This window comes from Anguilla anguilla, chromosome 9, assembly GCF_013347855.1.
Source record: "Anguilla anguilla isolate fAngAng1 chromosome 9, fAngAng1.pri, whole genome shotgun sequence".
Taxonomy (NCBI): domain Eukaryota; kingdom Metazoa; phylum Chordata; class Actinopteri; order Anguilliformes; family Anguillidae; genus Anguilla; species Anguilla anguilla.
In genome coordinates, this window is record NC_049209.1 from 53,066,655 (window position 1) to 53,089,937 (window position 23,283).

Genomic DNA, 23,283 nt, shown 5'->3' on the forward strand with positions numbered 1-23,283 from the left:
CCATATGGTGAAAAAGCCTGGGGCTTGAACCAATAACCTTCACCTCACTAGAACATATATCCAGGCTACTGCAGGGTACTGTCGGGGCTCAAGCTGTCCCGGGGCATTGTTTGTTTTTGTCTGGCCAGGTGGGGGGGGGGAGGTGGACGGTTTCCTCTCAGTCTTGTATCTTTGTTATGAGGTTCCGGAAGAGGCGTTTCCGTGACGACTGTCCTCAGAGTCAGGGTCAGTGCCTGCCGTGTAGACGGGACAGTATGTGGGCGTGTCCGTGACAGAGGGCAGAACGCGAGAGAGAGCGTGTGATTGGTGCGGAACAGGAGAGAGAGCGTGTGATTGGTTGAGGAGGGCATACCCTTCCCTTGTCCAGTCTGAACCCTGAGGAAACATTAAAAGGAATTTTTCTTAATTCTCTTTTTTGGTGGTTTTCTTTTCTTGCTTGCCCTTCTGGAGTTATTGTCGCTTGGTTCATCTTTTACCCTTGAGTTAATGATGTTTTTGTTTCTATTTCTTATGATATTTCTCTGCATAGGGATCATTACGGTGTTTCCTTGCTTCACTTTTGCACACCTTATGCTCTGTACAGCACTTATACATATATACCAAACAATAAAAGTTATATTCATAAAGTCGTATTGATGATAATGGTGATTTTCTTGTTTTTTTTATTGGTAATAATAATAATTGTTATTCTTATTATTATTAATGGTGGTAGTGGTTGTAGTAGTAATAGTGTTATAGTCAAAATAAACCTCAGTTAATACCAATTACATTTGCCAAAAGGAACACTAATTCATAGGGCTGACCAATATTTTCAGTATAGCTGTTGATTTAACCGTAATGCTGCTGGCTAATTGTGCGGGGAAGCTGTGTCCACTGCCGCTGGAGCGAGGATAGCGCCATTAGCTCTAATTGCAGTCCCTTAGCTCGTTTCATTGCGCACCCCGCACCCCCAGCAGGGGCCTGGTAAACGATGGCCGCATTATTCAAGGTGCGGAGGAAAGCAGCCCGACTCCCCCCCCCCCCGAGCGTATTGTGTATGCACCAAATAAAAGTAATTAAATGTAACCGTCCAAATTGGGTTTAATGAGGACGATTCTTTACGTAAAAAAAACCCCTCAGGGCAGTGTCCGGCACCTTCGATTCAGCTTGAGCCGGATGCATCACGTCGGCCAGTAGCTGCACTTGGTCTTTTTGGAAGCTCTCGGTAATTGCAGCCTGTATATAAATGCTTAATGACGCGTCGTTAGCTGCGCCCTGAATTATTAACAGAGGCGTTTTTGATGTGCGGCACCAAACGCAGCTGTGGGTTGGAAACACGCGGAGGAAACCTCGCGCGCGATTTTATAAACCTGGCAACCCTTTCCTTCCACCTAATCGCTCATTAATGTTTGATTAATTAATACTGGCTGAAATCAACAGTGTTTGTTATTTATAGGACAGCCATTCAGTCCTTACATTCAAGCATTTTTGTGAAATACAAAAACCGTTCTTAGCTGAACATTCTAATGCTGATGTCACAATCGCTGCTGGTGACTGAAAGCAACAGAGTTCTAGAACACTGACTGACTTCGAATGATTTTGAATAAGCATTCCAAAAAAAAAAAAGACACTTCAAAGGGTTAAAGCTCAGCCTTCTCTGGAGAGATTTTGGAGAGCCAGAGTGTAATGTGGCGTCTCCTGGCACGTGTGTGTGACTGTCCTGGACGTGAAGGGTTTGACATCCGAGTGACGAATTTTACACAAGAAGGACAGTGATCCATTTTTTCACATACATCTTTGCATGGCTGAAGGAACTGAACACAGAAGGAACTGCAGTATACAATACTATAATTTCAGTAATTCATTTTAGAAGACCAAAATTATATCAGCATATATGTGTGTGTGTGTGTGTGTGTATGTATACATACACCCTTGCATTTGTGTTACAGTAAGGAGGAAGGAAGCATTGTACGAAACTGAATGTAGGTAGATTCCCCCCTTGAGTCTCTCCGGTAGATAAAGTTTGATTGTGTTTGATTGGCTGAGTCATTCGGTCTTCGTTTGGCAGGCGAACCAGATCCAATTAGACGTCACGCTCAGACACTGCTGCTGAACGGGGTGGGGTGGGGTGGGGGGGGGGGGCTCTGCTGCTGAGTCCCAGAGAGGCAGCCCTGTGTAGCGATATTTCTTTTTGGTTGGTTTTAAAAAGGCGGAGCTCGGAGCTCACCTACGCTGCAGGTGTGGGAGCTGCTGGCGCGGGCTGTTCTGAGGGAGGGGTTATATCTGAACACACGCACAGTCTTAGGGGTCCAGCTGGGCTCCCCGGCCACTGATTGGCTCTGTAGGTCAGAGCAGTGGGACATGATTAGGAAACACCTCCCCTAATCACACGGGACACCTAGGGGAGGTGTCCCGTCCCAGGCATTGGTGAGGGGCAGAGGGACGTGATTAGGGGAGGTGTGCCGTGGGATTAGGGGAGGTGTCCCGTCCCAGGCATTGGTGAGGGGCAATGGGAAGTGATTAGGAGAGGTGTGCCGTGGGATTAGGGGAGGTGTCCCGTCCCAGGCATTGCTGAGGGGCAGATGGACGTGATTAGGGGAGGTGTGCCGTGGGATTAGGAGAGGTGTCCCGTCCCTGGCATTGGTGAGGGGCAGTGGGACGTGATTAGGGGAAGTGTCCCGTGTGATTAGGGGAGGTGTCCTGTGGAATCAGGGCTCTGTCCCGCCCCGGGCATTGCTGAGGGGGCGCAGAGCTATTTTTGGCAGCATCCTGCAGGGGAAGCGGCTGCATGTGATTAACTCTGTGAGTGAGTCATTACCCCAGCCTCAGCTGCTCCTGCTGCAGAGACGCACAGTTACTGCATATACATATATATATATATATATTATATACTCTCTCTGTCTCAAACACACACACTACTGCATATACTGTATATATATAAAATATACTCTCTCTCTCTCAAACACACACGCTACTGCATATGTACACTCACTGCTACACATACTACTGCATCTATACACACTGCTACACACTCACATACACTCTCTCTCTCTCTCTCTCACTCACATACACACTCACACACTCCTGCATATATACGCACAAACCACACTACACTCACACACACATTCATATATGCATATATACATATATACATGGACTTCAGGATTGTTCTGCGTGAGAGATAAAGAATTCACCAGCTCAAATCAGGTCCAACTTATTTTTTATTTAATTAATAATGGCGTAAGGACTGTAGACAGATTCAGAAATGTGAAAACGAACATAGATTCTTTAAATAAATCCGCCGTACACAGTCCACAGATTCCACAGTCACGTTAGAAACCCCGTGATTTCTCTTTTGTCAACTGGTGAGCCATCTGAACACAACTCCATCCATCCATGAAAAGTTTTTTTTAATAAGTTTTGTTCCCACGGATTTTACCTGGATTATGTGTGATCTCAGCACCGGATCTTCCCTGATCCTGGACATTTCGGGACGGGGACGGGGATGAGCCAGTGCAGTCTGTGGCCAGGGGTGCACATGGAGCACCCCTCCATTTTGGGATTTTATTTTGGCTTCTGGTCTTGATTGTTTAATCAGCCCGAAATAATTTATCAGTTCTGGCATTTTTCATGAATAATCATAACCTCCATCTGCAGCTAGCCCATGTATCCCTGCTGAGAACGTTTAACTGTGGGTCACTACAGGGTTGAACCAGCGCTGGTGCATATAGCTGTCTAGAAAATTAAACCAGAATAAACAGAAAGAAAGAAAAACCCAAAAATATCTATGATGAGTGTGCTCAAGGACCACACCTTACTGAAGCCAAATCTGCAGTAGGGTCACCTGTTCACCTGCAGTTAGCCTGCACAGCCTGGAGCAGGTCACCTGTTCACCTGCAGTTAGCCTGCACAACCTGGAGCAGGTCACCTGTTCACCTGCAGTTAGCCTGCACAACCCGGAGCAGGTCACCTGTTCACCTGCAGTTAGCCTGCACAACCCGGAGCAGGTCACCTGTTCACCTGCAGTTAGCCTACACAACCTGGAGCAGGTCACCTGTTCACCTGCAGTTAGCCTACACAACCCACAGCAGGTCACCTGTTCACCTGCAGTTAGCCTGCACAACCCAGAGCAGGTCACCTGTTCACCTGCAGTTAGCCTGCACACCCCGGAGCAGGTCACCTGTTCACCTGCAGTTAGCCTGCACAGCCTGGAGCAGGTCACCTGTTCACCTGCAGTTAGCCTGCACAACCTGGAGCAGGTCACCTGTTCACCTGCAGTTAGCCTGCACAACCTGGAGCAGGTCACCTGTTCACCTGCAGTTAGCCTGCACAACCTGGAGCAGGTCACCTGTTCACCTGCAGTTAGCCTGCACAGGCTGGCTCAGACCCTCTTAGAGCTGCAGCAGGGTGACCTGGTCACCTGTTGAATGGATCACCTGCTCAGCGGGTCACCTGGTGAGTGGATCACCTGCTCAGTGGGTCACCTGGTGAGTGGATCACCTGATCAGCGGGTCACCGGGTGAGTGGATCACCTGATCAGCGGGTCACCGGGTGAGTGGATCACCTGATCAGTGGGTCACCTGGTGAGTGGATCACCTGATCACTGGGTCGCCTGGTGAGTGGATCACCTGATCAGCGGGTCACCGGGTGAGTGGATCACCTGATCAGTGGGTCACCGGGTGAGTGGATCACCTGATCAGCGGGTCACCGGGTGAGTGGATCACCTGATCGGTGGGTCACCTGGTCTCTCTAGCGGGTGTAGGACCGCTGCCAGCTGTAGATGGAGTGGATGGAGTGGGAACAGGCGGGCAGCCGCTTGCAGGCGCTGATGCTGCAGTGGCGGAACCCCCTGCTGTTGCCCACGGCGACGGGGCCGGCGCCAGCTCCGCCCCTCAGGCCCCGGCGGTGGGAGGCGGCCTGGGCCCGCTCCTCGGCCGCGAAGAAGTCCGTGACGCCGCGGAAGAACTCCAGCAGGGCGCGGTGGCTCCAGGGGGCCGTGCCCATGACCCCGCCCCCGGCCCCGCCCCCGGGCTGGGCGAAGCCGCAGTGCCCGCCCTGCTCCGTCAGCAGGAGGAAGAGGTGGGGGTTGCTGTGGAAAAGGTCGAAGGGAAGCGTGGTGCTGGGATCGCCCCGCACCGGGTCGTCCCGGCTGCACACGCACAGAACCGGCACCGCCACCTCGTCCACGTCCCTCAGCGGCTCGTTGCTCTCCCAGTACTCCTCCCAGCTGAGCCCGCCCTCCACCCCGCCCCCCTCCCTGCCCGACGCCCCCCTGGGCTCGGGCTCCGGCTGGCAGAACAGCGCCTCTTCCAGGCTCTTCAGAGAACTGCAGGAGAACACAGCGTCCGTGCGAATGGTCTCCCCCAGAGCAGTCTTGTACCTGTGGTGGGTAGAAAACACACCTGCATCAACACGTTGATAATTTACCTTAATAAAGCCAGGTAGGTCCACTGAGAACTGAGTTCTCCTTTGCAGTTTACACCTTTATGGCCAGGGACTCAAAACGAGTAACAAAAATAATAAATTATCTGTGTTAAATCTTTACTTATGTAATAAATGTAATCTATGACTTTATATTGGCTGAATATGAACCAGATGTATTGTATAAGAGGCTAACCTGCGCTGTTGTTGGTTTTAAGCGGAACATTTAATTGTGTAGGGAACGCGAGGAATTGCGCGGATTGTAGCGGGGATGAGGGTCATCAGTGAACACGTGTGTGCATTCGCCTCACAAAATATGACGTCACGCCTCTAGAGCTTCACTATAAATCACTTTGCGCTTCTGATCGGTAAGTTAATTCTATCACTTTTTTTGCGTGGAACGCGGCTTTGAAAACCCTTAGCAGACCTAACGTTACCACCGTTATAAACACACTACTTGCGCGCAGAATCTGTGGCGTGTTCCACTACGTTTGAATATAGATAGTAGAACTGTTCGGGTAAACATTTGTTTGTCAGCTACGTTTGGAATTCGTAGGGATGAAATGCAGCTTGTTTGCTTAATTGCACACACACACTAAGCTGCTTAGCCAGAAGGCTACCTGGCGAGGAGAAAGCAGTACGTTAGCTATAGGATACAATAGCTATCTAGTTAGTTAACTAGGCCTACATAGTCTGAGCAAGCTAATGTTGGCTATTGGACTGGCCTTACGATAGGACTTATTCATAGCGACCTAGAGATTCTTCTTTTAAAATTCTGTGTGAGACAAAAAAATCAACTTTGGCCTACTGCTTTTACAACAATGTATGAATAAGATGAAATAAAATGAATAAATAGATACCTTGTTATTATATGCATAGCAAATGTATTATTCTATTACGTAGGTATATAGACACAAAGAACGTCTGTGCGGAGCCGAGTGTCAAAAACATTCAACAGAAGCACTGCGGTTGCGTGGAGAACGTGTTTCTGTTCCTTACTTTTTAATTTTAGGCTGCGGTAGGGTTTACCCTGCATGTGCAGGTGACTGCGCGTTTTGTATACACCCTATTCGGGCTTTGCCAGGCTCAACGAAGCACAGCGCGTTTAATCAAAACTTTAATTCAGCAGGCTACGCATCTCCCCCCTGCATACTCAGCTACTTCGGTCGCACGCTTCGTTCGTAAATTAGCTTGTGTTAGCAAACCTTCATTTCGGGAACGGGGAGGGAGGGGGCATTAAAGTTTACAGAGTTGACCGCGGCTCTGTATGAACACACAAACACAGAAAACATCGACTTATCCACAGCGACGGGCCGCGGGAGACTTTCGCTTCACTAATCGACCGTCTCCCCGGCTGTCAGGTGGGGCCGCTGGTTGTCATGGATACACCATTCTGACAGCTCTAACGCAGCGGGGGAATCGGAGGTGTTAAAACGAGTGGACTTCCCGCCGTGGGCTTTTACGTAAACATGATTCATCCGATTCAGAATGGACAGATCACACAGCATTCTCCAGAAACACCCCCACCCCCCTTCCTCCACCACTGTAACTCTCCTCTCCCCCCCTTTCTCATCTCCCCATCTTTCTGTCTCTCCCTCCATTCAATGTGCTGTATTGGCACAGATTTCTCTCTCCGCCTCCCCTTCTCCCTCTCTCTCTCTCGCTTTCCTTTGCCAAAGTATTTGCAAACAAGCTCTATAAATTAAGAGCAATGAAAGGAAATTAAATTACAGGTTGACATTCTCTCTCCCTACTTTTACCTCTCTTTCCTCTCCTCCCTCCCTCTCTCCTCTCTTGCAGTCTTTTCATTTATTTTCCATTTTGCCTCTTCATTGCTCCCCCATCTCCTCTTCCTTTTTCCTACATCTCTCCTTACATCACTCCCTTGGCTCTTCCACTCCCTCTCTTTCTTTCTCTCAATCTCTCCCTCTCTCTGTCCTGCTCTCCTCCCTTCGCTCACTCTCTTCCTCCTCAATTTTGATTTTGCTGTGTGCTTTCCATTATTTCCATGACAAAAAGCGATGTTTGTTTTTCCAGAGCATTTACACACACCCTACATGCTAAAAGGACTAATTTTAAGAGTGAAAATGTTTAGTGTTAAATCAACTCTTACAGAGTACATAATGGTTCCTATTGGATTTGTATTGGAGTTGAATTAACACATTTTACTGCGTATATATTTCATTATAAACATTAGAGTGCATATTTTACAGAGCACATACGGTCCCTGTATGTGAATCAACAGTGAATGTGTATATTCCAAGTTAAACTACGGGGTCGTTCCCTGCACTTGGAACTGTGCTTCCCTCCAGGGTTTTCGACACACCTGTTCCTGGTTTTGGTTATACAATTTTTTTGTACGTCGCTCTGGATAAGAGCGACTGCCAAATGCCTGTAATGCAATAATGTAATGTATATATTTCATTATAAACATTAATTTACCTGCAGTACTAATCACACATTCTTAGGCACGCGTGCTCATAAGAGACATGTAGTTAAAATAATAAACGGGTAATTAAATCCCCCACCTCCCCACCCCAAGCAGTACCTGCTGAGGCAGATCTTCTGGTAGAGCAGCAGGGCCCAGCCGTAGGGCCAGCAGGGGGCGCTCTCGTACCAGGCCTGGCAGCGCAGGACGGGGGAGAGGCAGGCGGCGGCGGTCAGGTAGCTGGAGGAGCCGCACTCGCCCAGGTAGGACAGGAGCAGCCCCGCCCCGGTGCTCTCGCTGGCGGCGTAGAGGCGCGCCCCGGGCCGGCGGTACCGCAGGTAGCGCACGGCCTCCCGCAGGTCCGCCGGGTCGCCGAAGCGCTGCAGCCGGGGCGTGGCCAGCGCCGCCCCGTTCTGGCCCCGCCGGTTAAACACCACCGGGGCGTAGCCGTGGCTCAGGCCCAGGTCGCACAGCTGGAGACAGGAAACAGGAAGGGAGAGAGAGAGGCGTGACATCACTTCCTGTGCGCTTCCTCGGAGTCTTTGGGTGAAGAGGCCACGACGTCCTCTGACGAGGTGGCCTGACGTCGCTCCCGCATCACGCGTCAACATGTCTCTCGTGGACCTGATAGAATTTGAAATGGAGGGGCAATTCAAACGTCGCATCTTCAATCTGATTGGTTATCGTGCCGTGTTCGCCAGCTATCCCACCATGCCTTGCGGACACATCGCCTCTCGTTGAAAGTGAATGGAGGCGATGTGACAGACGCCCTGAAAACTGGCTTCTCGTCGGAGGACGTGTGGCTTCACCCTTACGGCCACTGCAAGGGCACCCCCCCCCCCCCCCCCCCCCCCACATTACTGCTGGTTGAGATGATTTTGCCCCATTAAGTCTAAACAGGTTTCACATCACAAGATGAAAGGATGACAGGTGCTATTCTAATGCAATCCATATTACCATGATGGTGATGAGGGTGATGATGATGATGATTATTATTATTTATTACAACAGTGCTCAGAATGCAAGCTGTCTGCAGGAACATCTGGCTGAGTTGGTCTGGCTCTGGTCTGTGTCTGTGCGCTGCTTTCTCATGACTAATCGCGATCCCTCAGAGAGGTTCCCTGTTAGCAAACAGGTCCTTTGATTTGTGTCAGAATGCCGTTCCCTCACTGCTCGTCCAGTTAACAGTCTAGTTGACTGATTAGTTTTAGTGTAATTTAACAGGTTTTGTGTTAAATGCCATAAAAAGGGAACAATTTAGCCAGACATTTAACATGCCACTCTGGAGCCGCTAGCCTTGCTCACGCACAGCTCCATATCTCACACTGACTGTTCTCGAACCCGAAGCACCCTGTACAGTCCGGACCCTGATAAGCACTGGCACCCTCCTGACTGCTGACGTAGGGTGGGGGTGGGGGTGGGGGGTGGGGGGGTGGAGCGCAAGGGTGAATGAACTCAGGTTAGATAGTGACTGTAATTTACATTTTCCACTTTTTTTCCCCATTTTGTTCTGTGAACGGAAAAACTGAAGACTCGCGTGTGCCTCGTGGCAAACGTCATTGATCAGTTCAAACGATCCAGCCTAATGGCAGTCGATTACACAGACCTCTCCAGTACTGTATGTTGTAACCCAGACGACCAGCTAAAAGCACATCTTTATAAAAGCCAGGAGTAATTGAGGAGGGAAAAAAACCCGGCAGTACATCTAATCGTCCTGCATACACTTTTCTGTCGCTCGCTCTCTCTATTTTTGGAAAGCTTTTATGCCGCAGAAGAACGGTTGCGCTGATTATCATTAAGTTCGCGCGCCTTGTGGAGACGCTAACCAGGGACCTTTGCTTACCGAGCGGCTTTAATTATGCGGAGGCTTTAGTTCCTGACACGGTTTTTTTTTTTTTTTTTTTTTTTTTATGCAACAGAAGGTTCACTGTGCAGATTAACTGCGCTGTTCCGCGGCGGGTCCGGTAAAAACACGCGTTTGTCCCTCCGTGTGTTCAGGCGCACGGCGCGGAGTTTATTCTTTGTGTTATTTTACGTTTGCCTTTACGATCACGGCGTAATAAATAAAAAAACCGCTCAGACGCCAGAGAGCAGTAAAAGAGAGCCACACACTGTCCATTCTTAAAAGCTGAGACGATCGTTATGGTGTGAGAGAATTACTGTCACGAGTACGTCATAGCCGCGGGTCTCACGAGCTGAAATACCCTCTTCAGACCGAGCATCCGTAATGTAATGTAATGTCACGAGCGTCCACACGCTCTGACCGGGGCTGCTAGGTGGACCTGGGAAAAACTTAATATTACATTACAGACTTTTAGGACAGATCTTATCCAGAGTGACTCAACACAACTTTTTACAAAGCATTTACATTGCAGCCATTTATACAGCTGGATATATACTGAAGCATGCAGGTCCTACCGGGGAATCGAACCGGTGACCTTTAGGTTACAAGACCAGTCCCTTGCCCATTAAACCACACTGCCGCCCAATATTATCACATTATTCCCAGGCCCGGGACAGTAATATTAACCACATGTTCACAGACCGTAGCCCCCCCTCCCCGCTCCTCCTTCAGGGCCTGGGACAGTGTGCCAAGTCCCAGTCACCCCTCCACCCCCACCCTAACAAAGCACACCTAATTCAGCAGCCAGAGCAGGGCTGCCCAACCCTGCTCCTGGAGATCTCATTAGCACAGTGAGGTGTGTGCCACATTAGGGTTGGGATGGAAGCCAGCAGCACAGCAGATCTCCAGGAGCAGGGCTGGGAGTGGCTGGTGTGGAGGAAACGGATCCGGAGGCTGTGCATTATTTAACGGCGGGACCCTGGGCGCTCGTGGACGCTCCTCGCCGCTCCGCCCGGTCGTCACGGCGGCCGGCGTCGCCATAGTTACCTTCAGGACATTCCAGGTGATTTTGCCGAAGGAGTTGGGGATGACCAGCAGCACGGGGCTGGCCGAGTCGCTGGCCGTCCTCCGGCGCTTGTGCCCCTCGCCGCCCGCCACGGCCCAGTCCAGCGCCACCAGGCCGCCGTCGGCCACCTGCAGGTGGTCGCGCGCGAAGCGCACGGCGCCCTCCGCTGGCCAGCAGGCGGCGGCGACGGTCTGCAGGAAGGCGCTGGCCCGCCAGCTCCAGCGCGGGGCCGCCGCGAAGCTGCGGAACGCCGCGCAGTGCCTCTGCAGGTAGCGGGCCAGCGCCGACGGCTTGCACACCAGCGCCACGCCCTCCGCTTCGCCCGTCGCCGCGGGGACGAGGTCGGGGCCGCACCTGTCCCCCCGTCGCCCCCCCGTCCGGCACCCCAAAATCCGCCTCCCCGGCGCTCCGGGCGGCGCGGGCAACGGGCCTCCGGAGGCAAAGTACAGGGACGCCGGCCAAAACAAAGCCGCCGCTATCAAGATGCAAACGGCAAAGAACCATTCCAGCATCGCACTGCTGGAGGGCAGGCAGTCAAACAGACCGTGTACAGGTACGCACTGGAGCAGGCACTCCGCTTCAAGGACATAAAATGTTTATGGAAAGTTTACCGCAAAGGGCATTTTTCGTAAACAAGGGATGGAATTCCGGACGCGTGACTGCTTTTTCATTCACCGCGCGCCTGTGTTCGCTGCTCTTTCCCAAAACACGTGTTTCGCTCCGTTCTTCAAAGCTGAAATGCAGGGACGTTTCGACCGGATTCTGTACATTCTTTTCCCATTTTTCCAAAAGCGTGTTTTCGCAGTACTTCAATCTTGCTTGCACTGTACACATATTTGTTTAAGTGGAAAACTAAACGCGGCATTCAGTTGGATAAGTATTCTTCATCGCGTTCCCAGGTATTAAAAAAAGGCGGGCGACGTGCTGTTCTTCTTCGAGAGCAGCCCCGGTGTTCGCGTGGTCCCGTCTGGCCGGGTAGAGGAGCAAACCGCACAATCTTTAGAGCCACATCTGGATCCACTTTTGGATAACTATAATAATAATAAAAAATGCACATGTATGTTACATTTAGATGGCGTGGCAGTGTGCTAATGCCGACATCTAGGCTGTGCTGAGAATTCGGCGTAGGCTGTAGGGTTGTAGCCTATATGCAATAAGAGTGGTGCGAGAGCTTCTGCCTGTTGGTGGTTTCCGCAGCCGTGGGCGCGTGTGGACTGTGTTATAAATACAAGCGCGAGGACTCGATTGCGTTCTGCGTGTGATGGAGACATTCTGAAACTCCCTCCCCTCAAGAGCTCTAAAAAAAAAAAAAAAAAGATAAAACACGCGAGGAAGGGGGTAGAAGAAGGGATGTAGAAACGCGCGCGCCGCTGAATTAGAACGTACCACCCCCGCATTGTGAGAGGCGACCTTGCTGTTCACGTCTCAGCGGGCATTTTAAGCTGAAGTGTCGGCGGTAGCTTGTTTTTAGAGATTTCAAAATAGGCATGAATGATTTTACTCCATGTGGACTATTTCGGATGCAGAGCGCGTATTGTCTCCCTTTCCTGTGCAAAACCAGTCAGCCTCTGCGGGGTTTAACTACTTTTTTTAAACGGAGTGGAGGGTTTTCGCGTTGAATGCCTGTTAAATGTCCAGACACCCGGGGAATTCCGCATTCGACGTTTCTAGGATACGAATTATTGAATGTGAACTACGGGCGCAGTAACGACGAGACAGGCTTAACAGCCCGCTAAACTGATTAATAATCAAAGTGCCGCGAGCCCTCAATAGGAGATCAATAAAACTATCAATGTTGTGTGCATGTGTAATTATGGTCCGATATTTGTTGTAATTTGCACATGTATTTAGCGTCAATATCAGTAGTTATCATGTACCTAATGTCTTTGACTGGAATTTGAATCATGCGTCTTCTTTCTGAATTTATTTAGAATTGCAAATTTGCCATGATTTAAATAGGCAAGGATGAGAAATAGAGCAGAAGCAGGACATGTAATCGAAATTAACTGTGGTCCAACTCGCTCTGAGGGAGGTAGACACGGCGCTGGTAGGTTTTTATTTTTTTAAGCCAGTCCCGTGGTGTGATCTGCCACACAGCGGGGAAGAGTTCTTCACCGCGGCAGCCGCACGCGACGTCCGCGCTTGGATGACGTCCTCTCTATTGTTTGTTGTACCTTTTGTTGATGCTTATCAGCCTTCCCTGCCGGAGAACTCTGCCACAGATGCAAAACCGCCAAAAATATCTTTCAGTGCTTTCCAGAAATACCACTCCCCGCCATCACAGTAACAGAAAAACAGGAAGATAGAAAGGAGTCTCCAGTCGGTCAGTTGGATAAATAAAAAAAAAAAAACAAGCTGATTAGTTTATTCTTTGCGCATCTGTGTGCGTAAATATTTGCGCATAATATGAATACCACAACTCGGCATTGCTGATGCAATCCACCTAATGATAAAGAAAACTGATGCCAAGCGTAGGATGGCACGATCACAGCTGTATCCCGAGACGTACAGTATCTGTGATAAAGAAGAAGAACAGATTTTCCTCATTAATCCCGGTGTTGTGTGTGATAGGAGAGGTCCAGCCGCCTTAACTGCGCTGTAAAAACACAGCTGCCTTTATTGGTCTCTGTGTGTATTCAGCACTTGTAATGTGGCACATCATTGTCTTGGTCATGTTTCTACTGTGACTGGAAATGAAAGGCATCTGTTTGCAGTATCAATATGGCGAACAGGCGCGTGTAGGCAGTAGTTCAATTACATGTAGGTAAACTGGTAGTTTAATTCTGTTTTGCAGCTGTTTTCAGGTAGTTCAGCAACATTCAAATTTGTGTCATAGTTGTAGTAGATTAGTAGTAGTAGATTTCAACAATAATATTTAAGTTTATCATTTACATTAAAAACAACCATTTTTTTTATTGTTACATCAGAATGTATGATCAGAAAGATGACCTTACACAATTATGCCTAAAACATTCTCTTAAAGGAAATCCAAAGAAAGGAAAGAGAGAGAAACCCTGGCTGGCTGTTCAGTAGGAGCTGTTTCTCTTGCTGGCCAGACTAATTCTGTCCTCACTGTGGCTCCAGGCCAGATTATTCATCTCTGGCGTTTCAGTCAGAACCAGACTGAGCCATTAGGAAGAAGAGAACCCTTCTCCCTCTGTCTGCATCTCTCTTTCTCTCTCTCACGCTCAGAGACGTCACATGCTTCAGCGTCATTCTGCAGGAGAAGGCGAGCGCTCAGCAGATGTGTGGGTGGTTTGGGCACAGGCGCACACACACACACACACAAACACACACAAACACACACACACATACACAGAGCATGCAAACAGACAGCACACACACACACAGCACGTGCACACAAATACACACACACACAGAGCATGTGAGCAGTAATACACACACACAGCACGTGCGCCCTAATACACACACACACACACACACACACAAACACACACAAACATACACAGAGCATGCAAACAGAAAGCACACACACACACACAGCACGTGCACACAAATACACACACACACACAGCATGTGAGCAGTAATACACACACACACAGCATGTGCGCCCTAATACACACACACACACACTCTCTCTCTCTCTCTCGCTCTCTCTCTCTCTCTCTCTCTCTCTCTCCAGGTTTAAAGTCACTACAGGGAGCAGTGTTGAGTGCCTCCTCTCTGCAGCAGGGGGACTGTTAGTGCCTGTAGTGCACAGGATCTGGGCCTGAATGAGGCTCCACGGGGGCGGGGCTCCAGCAGAGACCGCGGCCTGAAGCCAAAACAGAAACAGAGCAGGAGACGGTCAACAGGGCCAGGGGCCGGGTCACTTGAAACATTGTAGGAAACATTGGGAAGCACTGCTTTGGAATACGGGTTGTTTAATTTGTGTGAGCTAAGATAGCCAATATTATTTAATGTAACTTACATTGCATTTATTTGGCAGACGCTTTTATCCATAGCGACTGCGAAGTGCGAATTTTGATATCAACACTTTTAATGACCGGCCTAGATTTGAATTAATGACTCATAGAGAGTGCTTTGTAGGCTGTATGTGAGTAATTGGCATTTTTGTACATCAAAAACGTGTTTTTCATCAGACTGGATATGCAGTAGGGGGGCCTAGTTGCTATATTTAAAAAATTTCATGAAAATGAAACGATTTTTTTTCTTTCATTTCTTACGCAAGAATCCTCCTCCAGCTGATTAGAATTTTTAAAAACCACGTGGCTTAAAAATTAATGAGTTTAGAGTTTGAAACCTGCATAAATTTGCAGCGGCGAACTCGGGCCTGAGAGGGAGACTCAGTGGGGCCTGAGAGGGAGACTCAGTGGGGCCTGAGAGGGAGACTCAGTGGGGCTTATGAGTGAGTCAGCAGCTACACGGCACACCGCTCAGAGGAGTTCACTGAACCTTCCGCGGAGGAGGATTCATCCCATATATTCACCCTAATCTGGGTTTTAAAAGAACTGCACATTTTGCCATCCCCCTCTCTGACGTGTTTTTTGTAGCGCGCGGGGAGCCGAACGGGTTTGGGGAGGAGTGGCGATGTCCGCGAGCGTCTCGCTGATCGGGGGGGAGAGAGAGAGAGCGAGGGAGAGAGAGAGAGAGGGCTGAACGGTATCGACTCGGCCGGTTCCCACGCGTACAGGTGAGCGGGTGAATCCACCTGCCCGCCGTACTGGTGACATCATCGAACCGCTGGCTCTTCTGTCCTCTGCGCAGGAGCTGCGGGTTTGTGACCGGTGTCACTGGCTCCGTGTCGAAACTGAGACGGCTGGTGCTGTAAAACCATCTGACCCCCGATACGACCTTCGTCAGAACAAACAGTCCGCATTTTCACCCACTTCCAGCACACACACACACACACACACACAGGTGCATCCCTCTAACACCCCTTAAAGTGACAGCGACAAAAATATCTCAACGATGGCCATCTGGAGCAAATGTATTTACATATTTTTTTATTTTATTTGGAATTTTGATGATGTTATTTTTTAAATTCCAGTGATGGCAGCTTTTTATTTTGGGGGGGGGGGGGGCGAATGGCACAGACACGGTCACAGGTGCGGAGACTGCCATGGTTACGGAGACGGTCAGGGTCGCAGAGACCTTCCGTCGTCACGGAGACCGCCACGGTCATCATGACCTGGACCTCTTTAACACTCCGAGTCATTGGGGAACCGAATGTAAATGTTTTGTTTCTGAATTTTTCTGATTAATTTGACTTTGTTCTCGACCCTGATTTAACTCTGACCGTTAGGCCCCGTGGTCTCCTTATCTCCCTGTGCGCAGTCTGTTTACTTTCATCTTAGAGCCCAAGGTGAGTAAAATGGCCGCCGTCCAGCCAGCTCACCTGAGCGTGTCGTTCTGATGCAGGCAGTCACCTGGCAGGTGACCCCGCCGGCAGCCACTTCACACGCTCAGGCACAGGTGAGCGATCCACCGGGAGGAACTGTTACCCTAAATGGCACACCTGGAATCTGATAAGTGATTTGTCGGTATGTGAATTAAGCTTCTGCATCACTGCAAACCCAGCAGTTATGACAAAAAAATTTGTATTTACACATAATTTCAGCTGTTTTATCATTCCTTTCTCCCAACTTGGAATCCGCCAACAGCCAAAAAGCTAATAAATAAAACTGAAAAAGAAACCCTCCCGGCCAGCAGGGGGCGGTGAAGAGATTTATCAGCCGGAGAAGGCCCAGTGAGGCACTTCACCGCTGTAAACAGCCTATGCCGGCAGGGCCAAAAATACCAGAGCAACTCATGATGTTTACTGCGGAGCTGTAAAAAATATTTACAGTGTGGCAACATTGACGTAGGCCTGCATGATTGATGGTTTGTTTCAATATAAAATCGGTTCAAAACACCGTAAATGTCATTTGCTGTTTGCATAGCGGGCTGTTAAGCTTGCTGCTTGGCCACGCGTCTATAGCGAGACGTCTACTAAACTAATTCATATGAAAATAGAACTTCCAAATTTAACTGTAAAATATAAACGTCATAATTTACCCTGTGTATATCGGATACATCTCTCGCGTCCGTTTATTTTGCTTTCTAAAATAGCCGTGTTTTTGCCCGTTTCGCTGGTAACGGACCTGCTCGTTTATTCCTGTTGGATCTCCGGTCGCACCGCACCATTTCCCCAGCGCGTGTAAACGGGGAGAGGCACGCGCCTTCAGAGCCGTTCCCTGCGCAGCGAGCGTGAAATGAGAAACCTCGTCGCCAGGCTGAAAAATGGCTGCTGAACTGGAGGAGAACGGGGAGTGATGTGGGACAGTAAAGCTCCAGCTTCTCTGCCGCTAACGTCCTCCACACCGACTGCGCATCGCGTGTCTTTCATAGTAGAACCACTGCTTCAAAATACAGAAAAGATTAGATTTTTTTTTCTTGGGATTATTTTGAATTTTTGTAATTAGAATTTCCTTTTTTTGTGGTATGACACACACATGCACTCGCAGGCACACACAGGCAGGTGTTCTCCAGGTACAAAATTTTAGCCGGTACAACATCTCTCCTTTTCCTGTAGGAAAAACAGCCACAATAAAGGAAGATGTGAGCCTAATTCAGGTGTACATGAGTGTGTGTGAGCGAGTACGTGACTGTGTGTGTATGTGTGTGTGTGTGTGTGAGAGCCAGTACGTGAGTGCATGTGTGAGTGCGCATGAGTGTGTTGTGTGTGTGTGTGTGCGCCCGCCTGAATGGGCATGAATAAGCAGCACCTGTTCTCCAGCTGTACTGTACGCCAGAGCCGTGGATTCATGTGGAACAGAACGCTCCCTTCCAGTGACCCCAGGGACGCAAGCAATCCGCACTAATGCGTGCGAAAATACCGGCTTGCTTCTGGCAGGGATTTAAATCTTAATGTTCCTGCTGCTTTCACACCTGCGAGTCCGTGCACCTGGTACGGAATGGGCCAAAGAGAACCGAGTGCATCCGCACAGGTGTGCTACTGAATAACACGCAGGGCTTATTTGCGACACGGAGAAGAGCACACAAGGGAAGCCACACTGGGAACTCATCTGTCCGGGCCATGAAATGGGCTGCAGTGTTTCATGTTGTTTTAAGGGTTCATTAATCTTGTCTGAGCATTGACCGGAACAGTGAGGTTTCTGGGAAGGTGGATTCCCAGAAGGCCCTGTCCCGACCCTCCGATTCCCACGATCCTGCCCCCGTCTGCTGGCAAAACTGCCCTGTTTACACGAGGGACCGGTCTACTCTCCTTAACACTCATACACACACACACGTACACACTCTCACACACACACACACACACACACACTCACACATACACACACACACGTACCGAGTCTGTTTTTTACGTTCGGCGGCGTTGCGATTTAACGCCGATTCCGGTGCCGTTTCGCCATTTCACACACCAGCACTCTGCCAAATTAACCTGCCCCCGCGGCCCGGGGTCACAGGCTCGGTGAACTCGTACCGCCAAATCGCCGCTTTTTTTCACGAGATGTGTTTCGGGTCACGGCTCCTTGACCTTTTCTGTCTCCGGGACACGGGACAGACAGACACGGGACACGGGATGGACAGACAGGACGGACAGACACGGGACGGACAGACAGGACGGACAGACATGGGTCGGACAGACACGGGACACGGGATGGACAGACACGGGACGGGCGCCGTTCTTTAACCCCTAACCCTCACACCCCGTCACCAGACGCTGGGTCTTCCACATCGCACGGTCACAGGCGCAGTTCTGACTGTTTCCTAGGGAGAGATCAGCACAGGAACTCTTAAGTGTAGCACTGAAAAGCCCCAAAATTATAATGACTGAAAATGCTCCTTTCTGTACTTGATTATTTTTTTTAATGAGAACATCTAATTAAAATTTTTCACAGTTTTTATTGCCTGCTTTGGCTGAATTTAAAGGGAATTACCAAAAGCATTAAATGTCTTAACTTGGTTTGACAGACTGCCAGTAGAACATTTTTCAGTTGAATGCATATTCTTGTAAAAAGCTGCTTTTATGTTTTATTTGAAATCCAGTGTTCGTCGTTTGTTTATCCTGAGCTAAACTTGGTCGGCCGTGCGCTCATAACTTCTCCGATTGTAAAGTGGCAGTTTTGGCCGAAGGTTCTGCAGACCCGTGGAGCTCACATTCTTCCAGTTTGTTATCTGCAGAAGCAGAACGGATTTCAGTGCTCTGGTGTGCGTTCTGTGTGACTGCCCGATCCGAGCATCAGCGTTATGAACTGCTTTAGGGGAGTCGATCGGGAGGTTATAAGTGAGAGTATTCGGTAGGGAAGCTTCTGAGATCCTCCAGTTTAAACCCCGAATGTGTGCTCCCTTCCGGGAGGTTCGCAGAGTCGCGCGTCTGATGGGAATCCGCAGGTTCAGAGTGCACCTTGGCGGCCGTCCATGTCTGTGGCTCCTGTTTTTAAAAGGAGCTTGGCAGGCTGACCAATCATCACTCAGCAGACAGACGCCAGCAGGGGCGTGATTTGTTTGGCTGGACGGAGTGTGCCAGGTAACCAATCAGCAGGGATGATTCGTGTTCTGATCACCGCAGATGCACTGGTCTCAGATCAGAGAGTCTGAATCAGAGCAGAGCACCAGAAGCCAGGGTCACTGGCCTTAGAGAGAGAGAGAGAGAGAGACAGAGACAGAGAGACAGCGAGAGAGAGGTAGAGACAGAGACAGAGAGAGAGCGAGAGAGAGGTAGAGACAGAGACAGAGAGACAGCGAGAGAGCGAGAGAGAGGTAGAGACAGAGAGAGGTAGAGACAGAGACAGAGAGAGAGACAGAGAGACAGAGGTAGAGACAGACAGAGAGAGAGCGAGAGAGAGACAGAGACAGAGAGAGAGAGAGAGAGAGACAGAGACAGAGAGAGAGCGAGAGAGAGGTAGAGACAGAGACAGAGAGAGAGCGAGAGAGAGGTAGAGACAGAGAGAGAGCGAGAGAGAGGTAGAGAGAGAGACAGAGAGAGACAGAGGTAGAGACAGAGAGATCAGCCGTACCCCTATGACTGAAATGAAAGCTGACACAAAGCTTGTATGTGGTCAGTATCAATCTGCAGTGGTGAGAGAATGAATGAATGAAAGAATTTATTTGACAATTTAAACGCGAGATTTCATGAGACTGCATAGCAGACAGCAATCCTTTAAAAATGAGGTAGAGGCCCTTCCTCCTTCATTACATAAAGTATCCAAAAATAATAATATTTAAATAGATTTTTTTATTGTTGTTGTAATTGTATAGAACGTATCTTCACTGGCAGCGAAAGAAAAAAGTTGAACTTCTGTTCAGAGACGGACCAGAAGCCACGGCCGGGCACCGTGCGGGATTTAAAGATATCTATGCCTGCATTTCCTGCCAATTACAAAACAACCTGGACAGAGCAGAAGGGAACAGAGATGGATGGATGATCCGGAGGGCAAAAACAGGGGGATAGAGAGGGAGAGATAAAGGGGGGACAGATAGAGGGATAGAGAGAGGGGGAGAGAGGACAGGGTGCAACAACATCACCCTCTCTCGCCTCCTCCCGTGACAAACACAAAGCATTTTTGGTTTGATTATCCCGTCTCCACGGAAACGACATTCGCAAAACAGCACTCTGCACAAGATCAAAAACAGCCCGCCAACTTTACCTAGACCTGTCTAATGCAGCAGACAATGATAAAAAGAAAGAAAGGAGGAAAGAAAAAAAAGGTATTTGAAGGTCTTGCCGGTAGTGATAATGTAACAATCGATATGTTCCCTGGGGGTGGGGGGGTGATTGAGGGTTTGGGGGGGGGGGGGGGGGGCATGGCGAAACTGTGACCTGCCTTCTGAATGCCAGGGCTGGCTTTCCCCGCGGTCGAGGCCATTTAACCTTCTGCGCGGACGTCAGTCTGTCTGGGAGCGGAGGGGAGGGGGGGAGGAGCCATTTTGTCTGTGGGAAAGTGCAAACCTCAGTGAGGGCTGCTCGGTGGTTATTGGGTTTGACTGTAATGGCTAATCTGCTTCAGCCTCCTCCCTCCTCCTCCTCCTCCTCCTCCTCCTGATTCCAGCCTCCAGACAGGCAGCTCTGTGTCTCAGACTCCCGCTCCCAAATCCCTCTGTGTCTCCTCACTGTGGGGAAGCTGCGCTGCAGAATGTGTGTGTTGGAGAAACACACAACCTCAGGCGAAGCCACACACACACACACACACACACACACCTGCACATACACACACACACACGCACACGTATGTACGTGCACACACACACACACACGTGTACATGCACACGCACACACACACATAGACACACTCACACACACACATGCACACTCATGCGCAGAAACTCACATGCACAGATGAACATGCAAACACAGAAATGTACACACTGCACAGAACAAACAGGAATATTTTTTCATGTAAACAGTACCGGTTTATCAGCATTTTTTTCACGTTTTTGAATACACTTAAATCCATCTAACCGTTCGCTTTAATGGGATTTTGAAATTATTGAAAAACAAATTCAGGTTTTTTTCATGCGCAATTTGTAACTTGCAGAGCACTTCCAAAGTGCCCGTCGTCAAGATTGGATTTGCCTTGTTACAAAACTACTCATGATGATGGAGTATGATGATGATGATGTATCTGCATATATATATATATATATATATATATATTTGGTCTTCAGTTCCTGTTTTTCTAAATGTGACTCACAGGTGGAGCGGCTGGTAATCAGGGCAAGCGCTGCAGCCTCTCTCGGGTGACTCTGTGGGTGGAGGTGAAGGAGGTGAAGGAGTTCCGTTCCTGTGGGAAGGAGGTGGAGAGACACTCGTCGTGCGTTCACACGCACTTAGACATGCATCTTACCCCGACTGTGGCACTACTCTGAGTATTTAAATAGTCATGCAAATGCTTTTATCTGATTATCTTTATCGGTGTAAGGTCATAATCGGTGTATTCAAAACCCATTTGAGACAGCTGGATTTTTTTCCCCCCCTACCTTTAGATTTTTTGGCGCATGTAGACGTGTTCCTCTGATCTTTTTCGGCTGTTTGAAACCGTGCCTGCCAGGCGGAGGTCGGGGACCCTGGATGAAAACAAGTATGGCTGCCGTGTCCATCGAGGATGAGCCCATTACGATAAAGAACTGTGTAACTGTTGCGACTGGATTGATCACATTACTTATACCCATGTGTTCGCAATAATCTAAACACTTGCATAAACTGATTACTCCCAATAATCAGGGTATTATTAGAGCTGGAGAGACTTATCAGCATTTCAGTGCATCTCTGTGTTTCTGCATGTGCATGTGTGTGAAAGTGTGTGTGTGTGTGTGTTCATGTACATTCGTATGAATTTCATGGATTTAGGAAGTTGAATATTCCTTATTACTAGTGTACATTTTTGGTAAATATCATAAAATATAAATGAACTTTTTTTTGAGTCTTTTGTAAAATGTGCGCAGACATGTTTGGAGTTTCCAAACCCCTTTGGGTCGTGCGCGGGCACGTCGGTTAGGTCCCGGGTCTGCGCAAATCGCAGGCGAAAAGGGTCGTGTCCCCTCCCAAGGTATCAGCGATGCTGGTGCTGTTTGGATCAATTTTAAATACCAGACGCGTGATGCGCGAAATATCCTGACGTCACTGCACAGCTCCGGGCGCCAGGGCTTTTCGGAGAGAGACGGTCCAAAAGCCAAATCTATGTCTTTACACATTAAATCAAGTCAGAGAGACCGATAAAACAAGGCTGCGTGGTCAAAAATGCGTCACATCATGAACTAAAAATAAATCCGAGGCCAAAGTTGTTATTTATGTATGACAGACCCTTTCTTGTCACAGCTTTAGTGTCTTTAACACAGAAAAGTCCGTAGTGGTAGTATTTTTTAAAAACAGTGTCACCTGGTGGCAAATTACTGTAAGAGAAATAAGTACAGTAGGCCTATTTGCTTTCGTGGCTTTCAAACTGGAATTGCTGCAAAGTAGGCCATATTACTTGTTAATGCAGCAAATAAAACTATAAAAATTCACTGTGACAAGTACTTCAGACATCAGAGATGACGAGGTAGTGTTGCTCGTAGGCTTTGCGCCTTCGGTTTCGCAGTACAGTAGCGCCGCCTGGTGGCTCGCGCGGACCCGACTTGTACATCGCGCGCATGATAGGAGGTTAGTAGTATTGATACAGGCCGATGCTGTCAGGCGCCATAATTGTTGAGACTTAAGGCAGTAGGAGGTCCAGCATGACTCATCTGTTGCTCCATCATGCACTCCTGAGAGAGAGAGAGAGAGAGTGGGCGAGAGAGGGAGAGATTGAGAATGTAGTCTATAAGCAACTCCCCTGTTTGTAATTAGTCATTCATAATTAAATGGTTGTTAATTCCATATCCATGATACTGACTTTGAAACTAGCGTCTTTAAAGTGGATAGCGTTTGAAAATTCATTGAGCTCGAAATAAATGCTATATTTAGCTATTGGCTACATTAAAAATGTGGACTTTCCTTCCCAGCTAAACACCATGTTTACGTTTCGGGAGAATTTGACTCCCTTGGATCAGGCAACACCACTGTTGCAATGTTGGCAAAACAGCACGTCGGGCCGACTAGA

At 48.9% G+C, this 23,283-nt stretch overlaps 1 protein-coding gene across 4 annotated transcripts; it reads right to left on the reverse strand.

The window, feature by feature from the left end:
* Window positions 1-3,184: 3,184 nt before the first annotated feature.
* LOC118235381 (protein ABHD15-like) lies at window positions 3,185-12,024 on the reverse strand. 4 transcript variants are annotated; one of them, XR_004766839.1, is made up of 4 exons: window positions 10,719-12,024; window positions 7,949-8,301; window positions 4,608-5,359; window positions 3,185-4,543 (listed from the first exon to the last, which is right to left on the reverse strand). XR_004766839.1 is itself a non-coding variant. In XM_035432629.1 (4 exons), exons 1-3 carry the CDS (start codon window positions 11,247-11,249, stop codon window positions 4,729-4,731), a joined length of 1,515 nt encoding a protein of 504 aa, XP_035288520.1. In that variant the 5' UTR covers window positions 11,250-12,024; the 3' UTR covers window positions 3,185-4,639; window positions 4,704-4,728. The 4 variants fall into 4 exon arrangements, 2 of the variants coding, with proteins under 2 accessions (XP_035288520.1, XP_035288519.1); XR_004766838.1 differs by having other exon boundaries at window positions 3,185-4,125; window positions 4,336-5,359; XM_035432629.1 differs by having other exon boundaries at window positions 3,185-4,639; window positions 4,704-5,359.
* Between the last annotated feature and the right edge of the window lie 11,259 nt (window positions 12,025-23,283).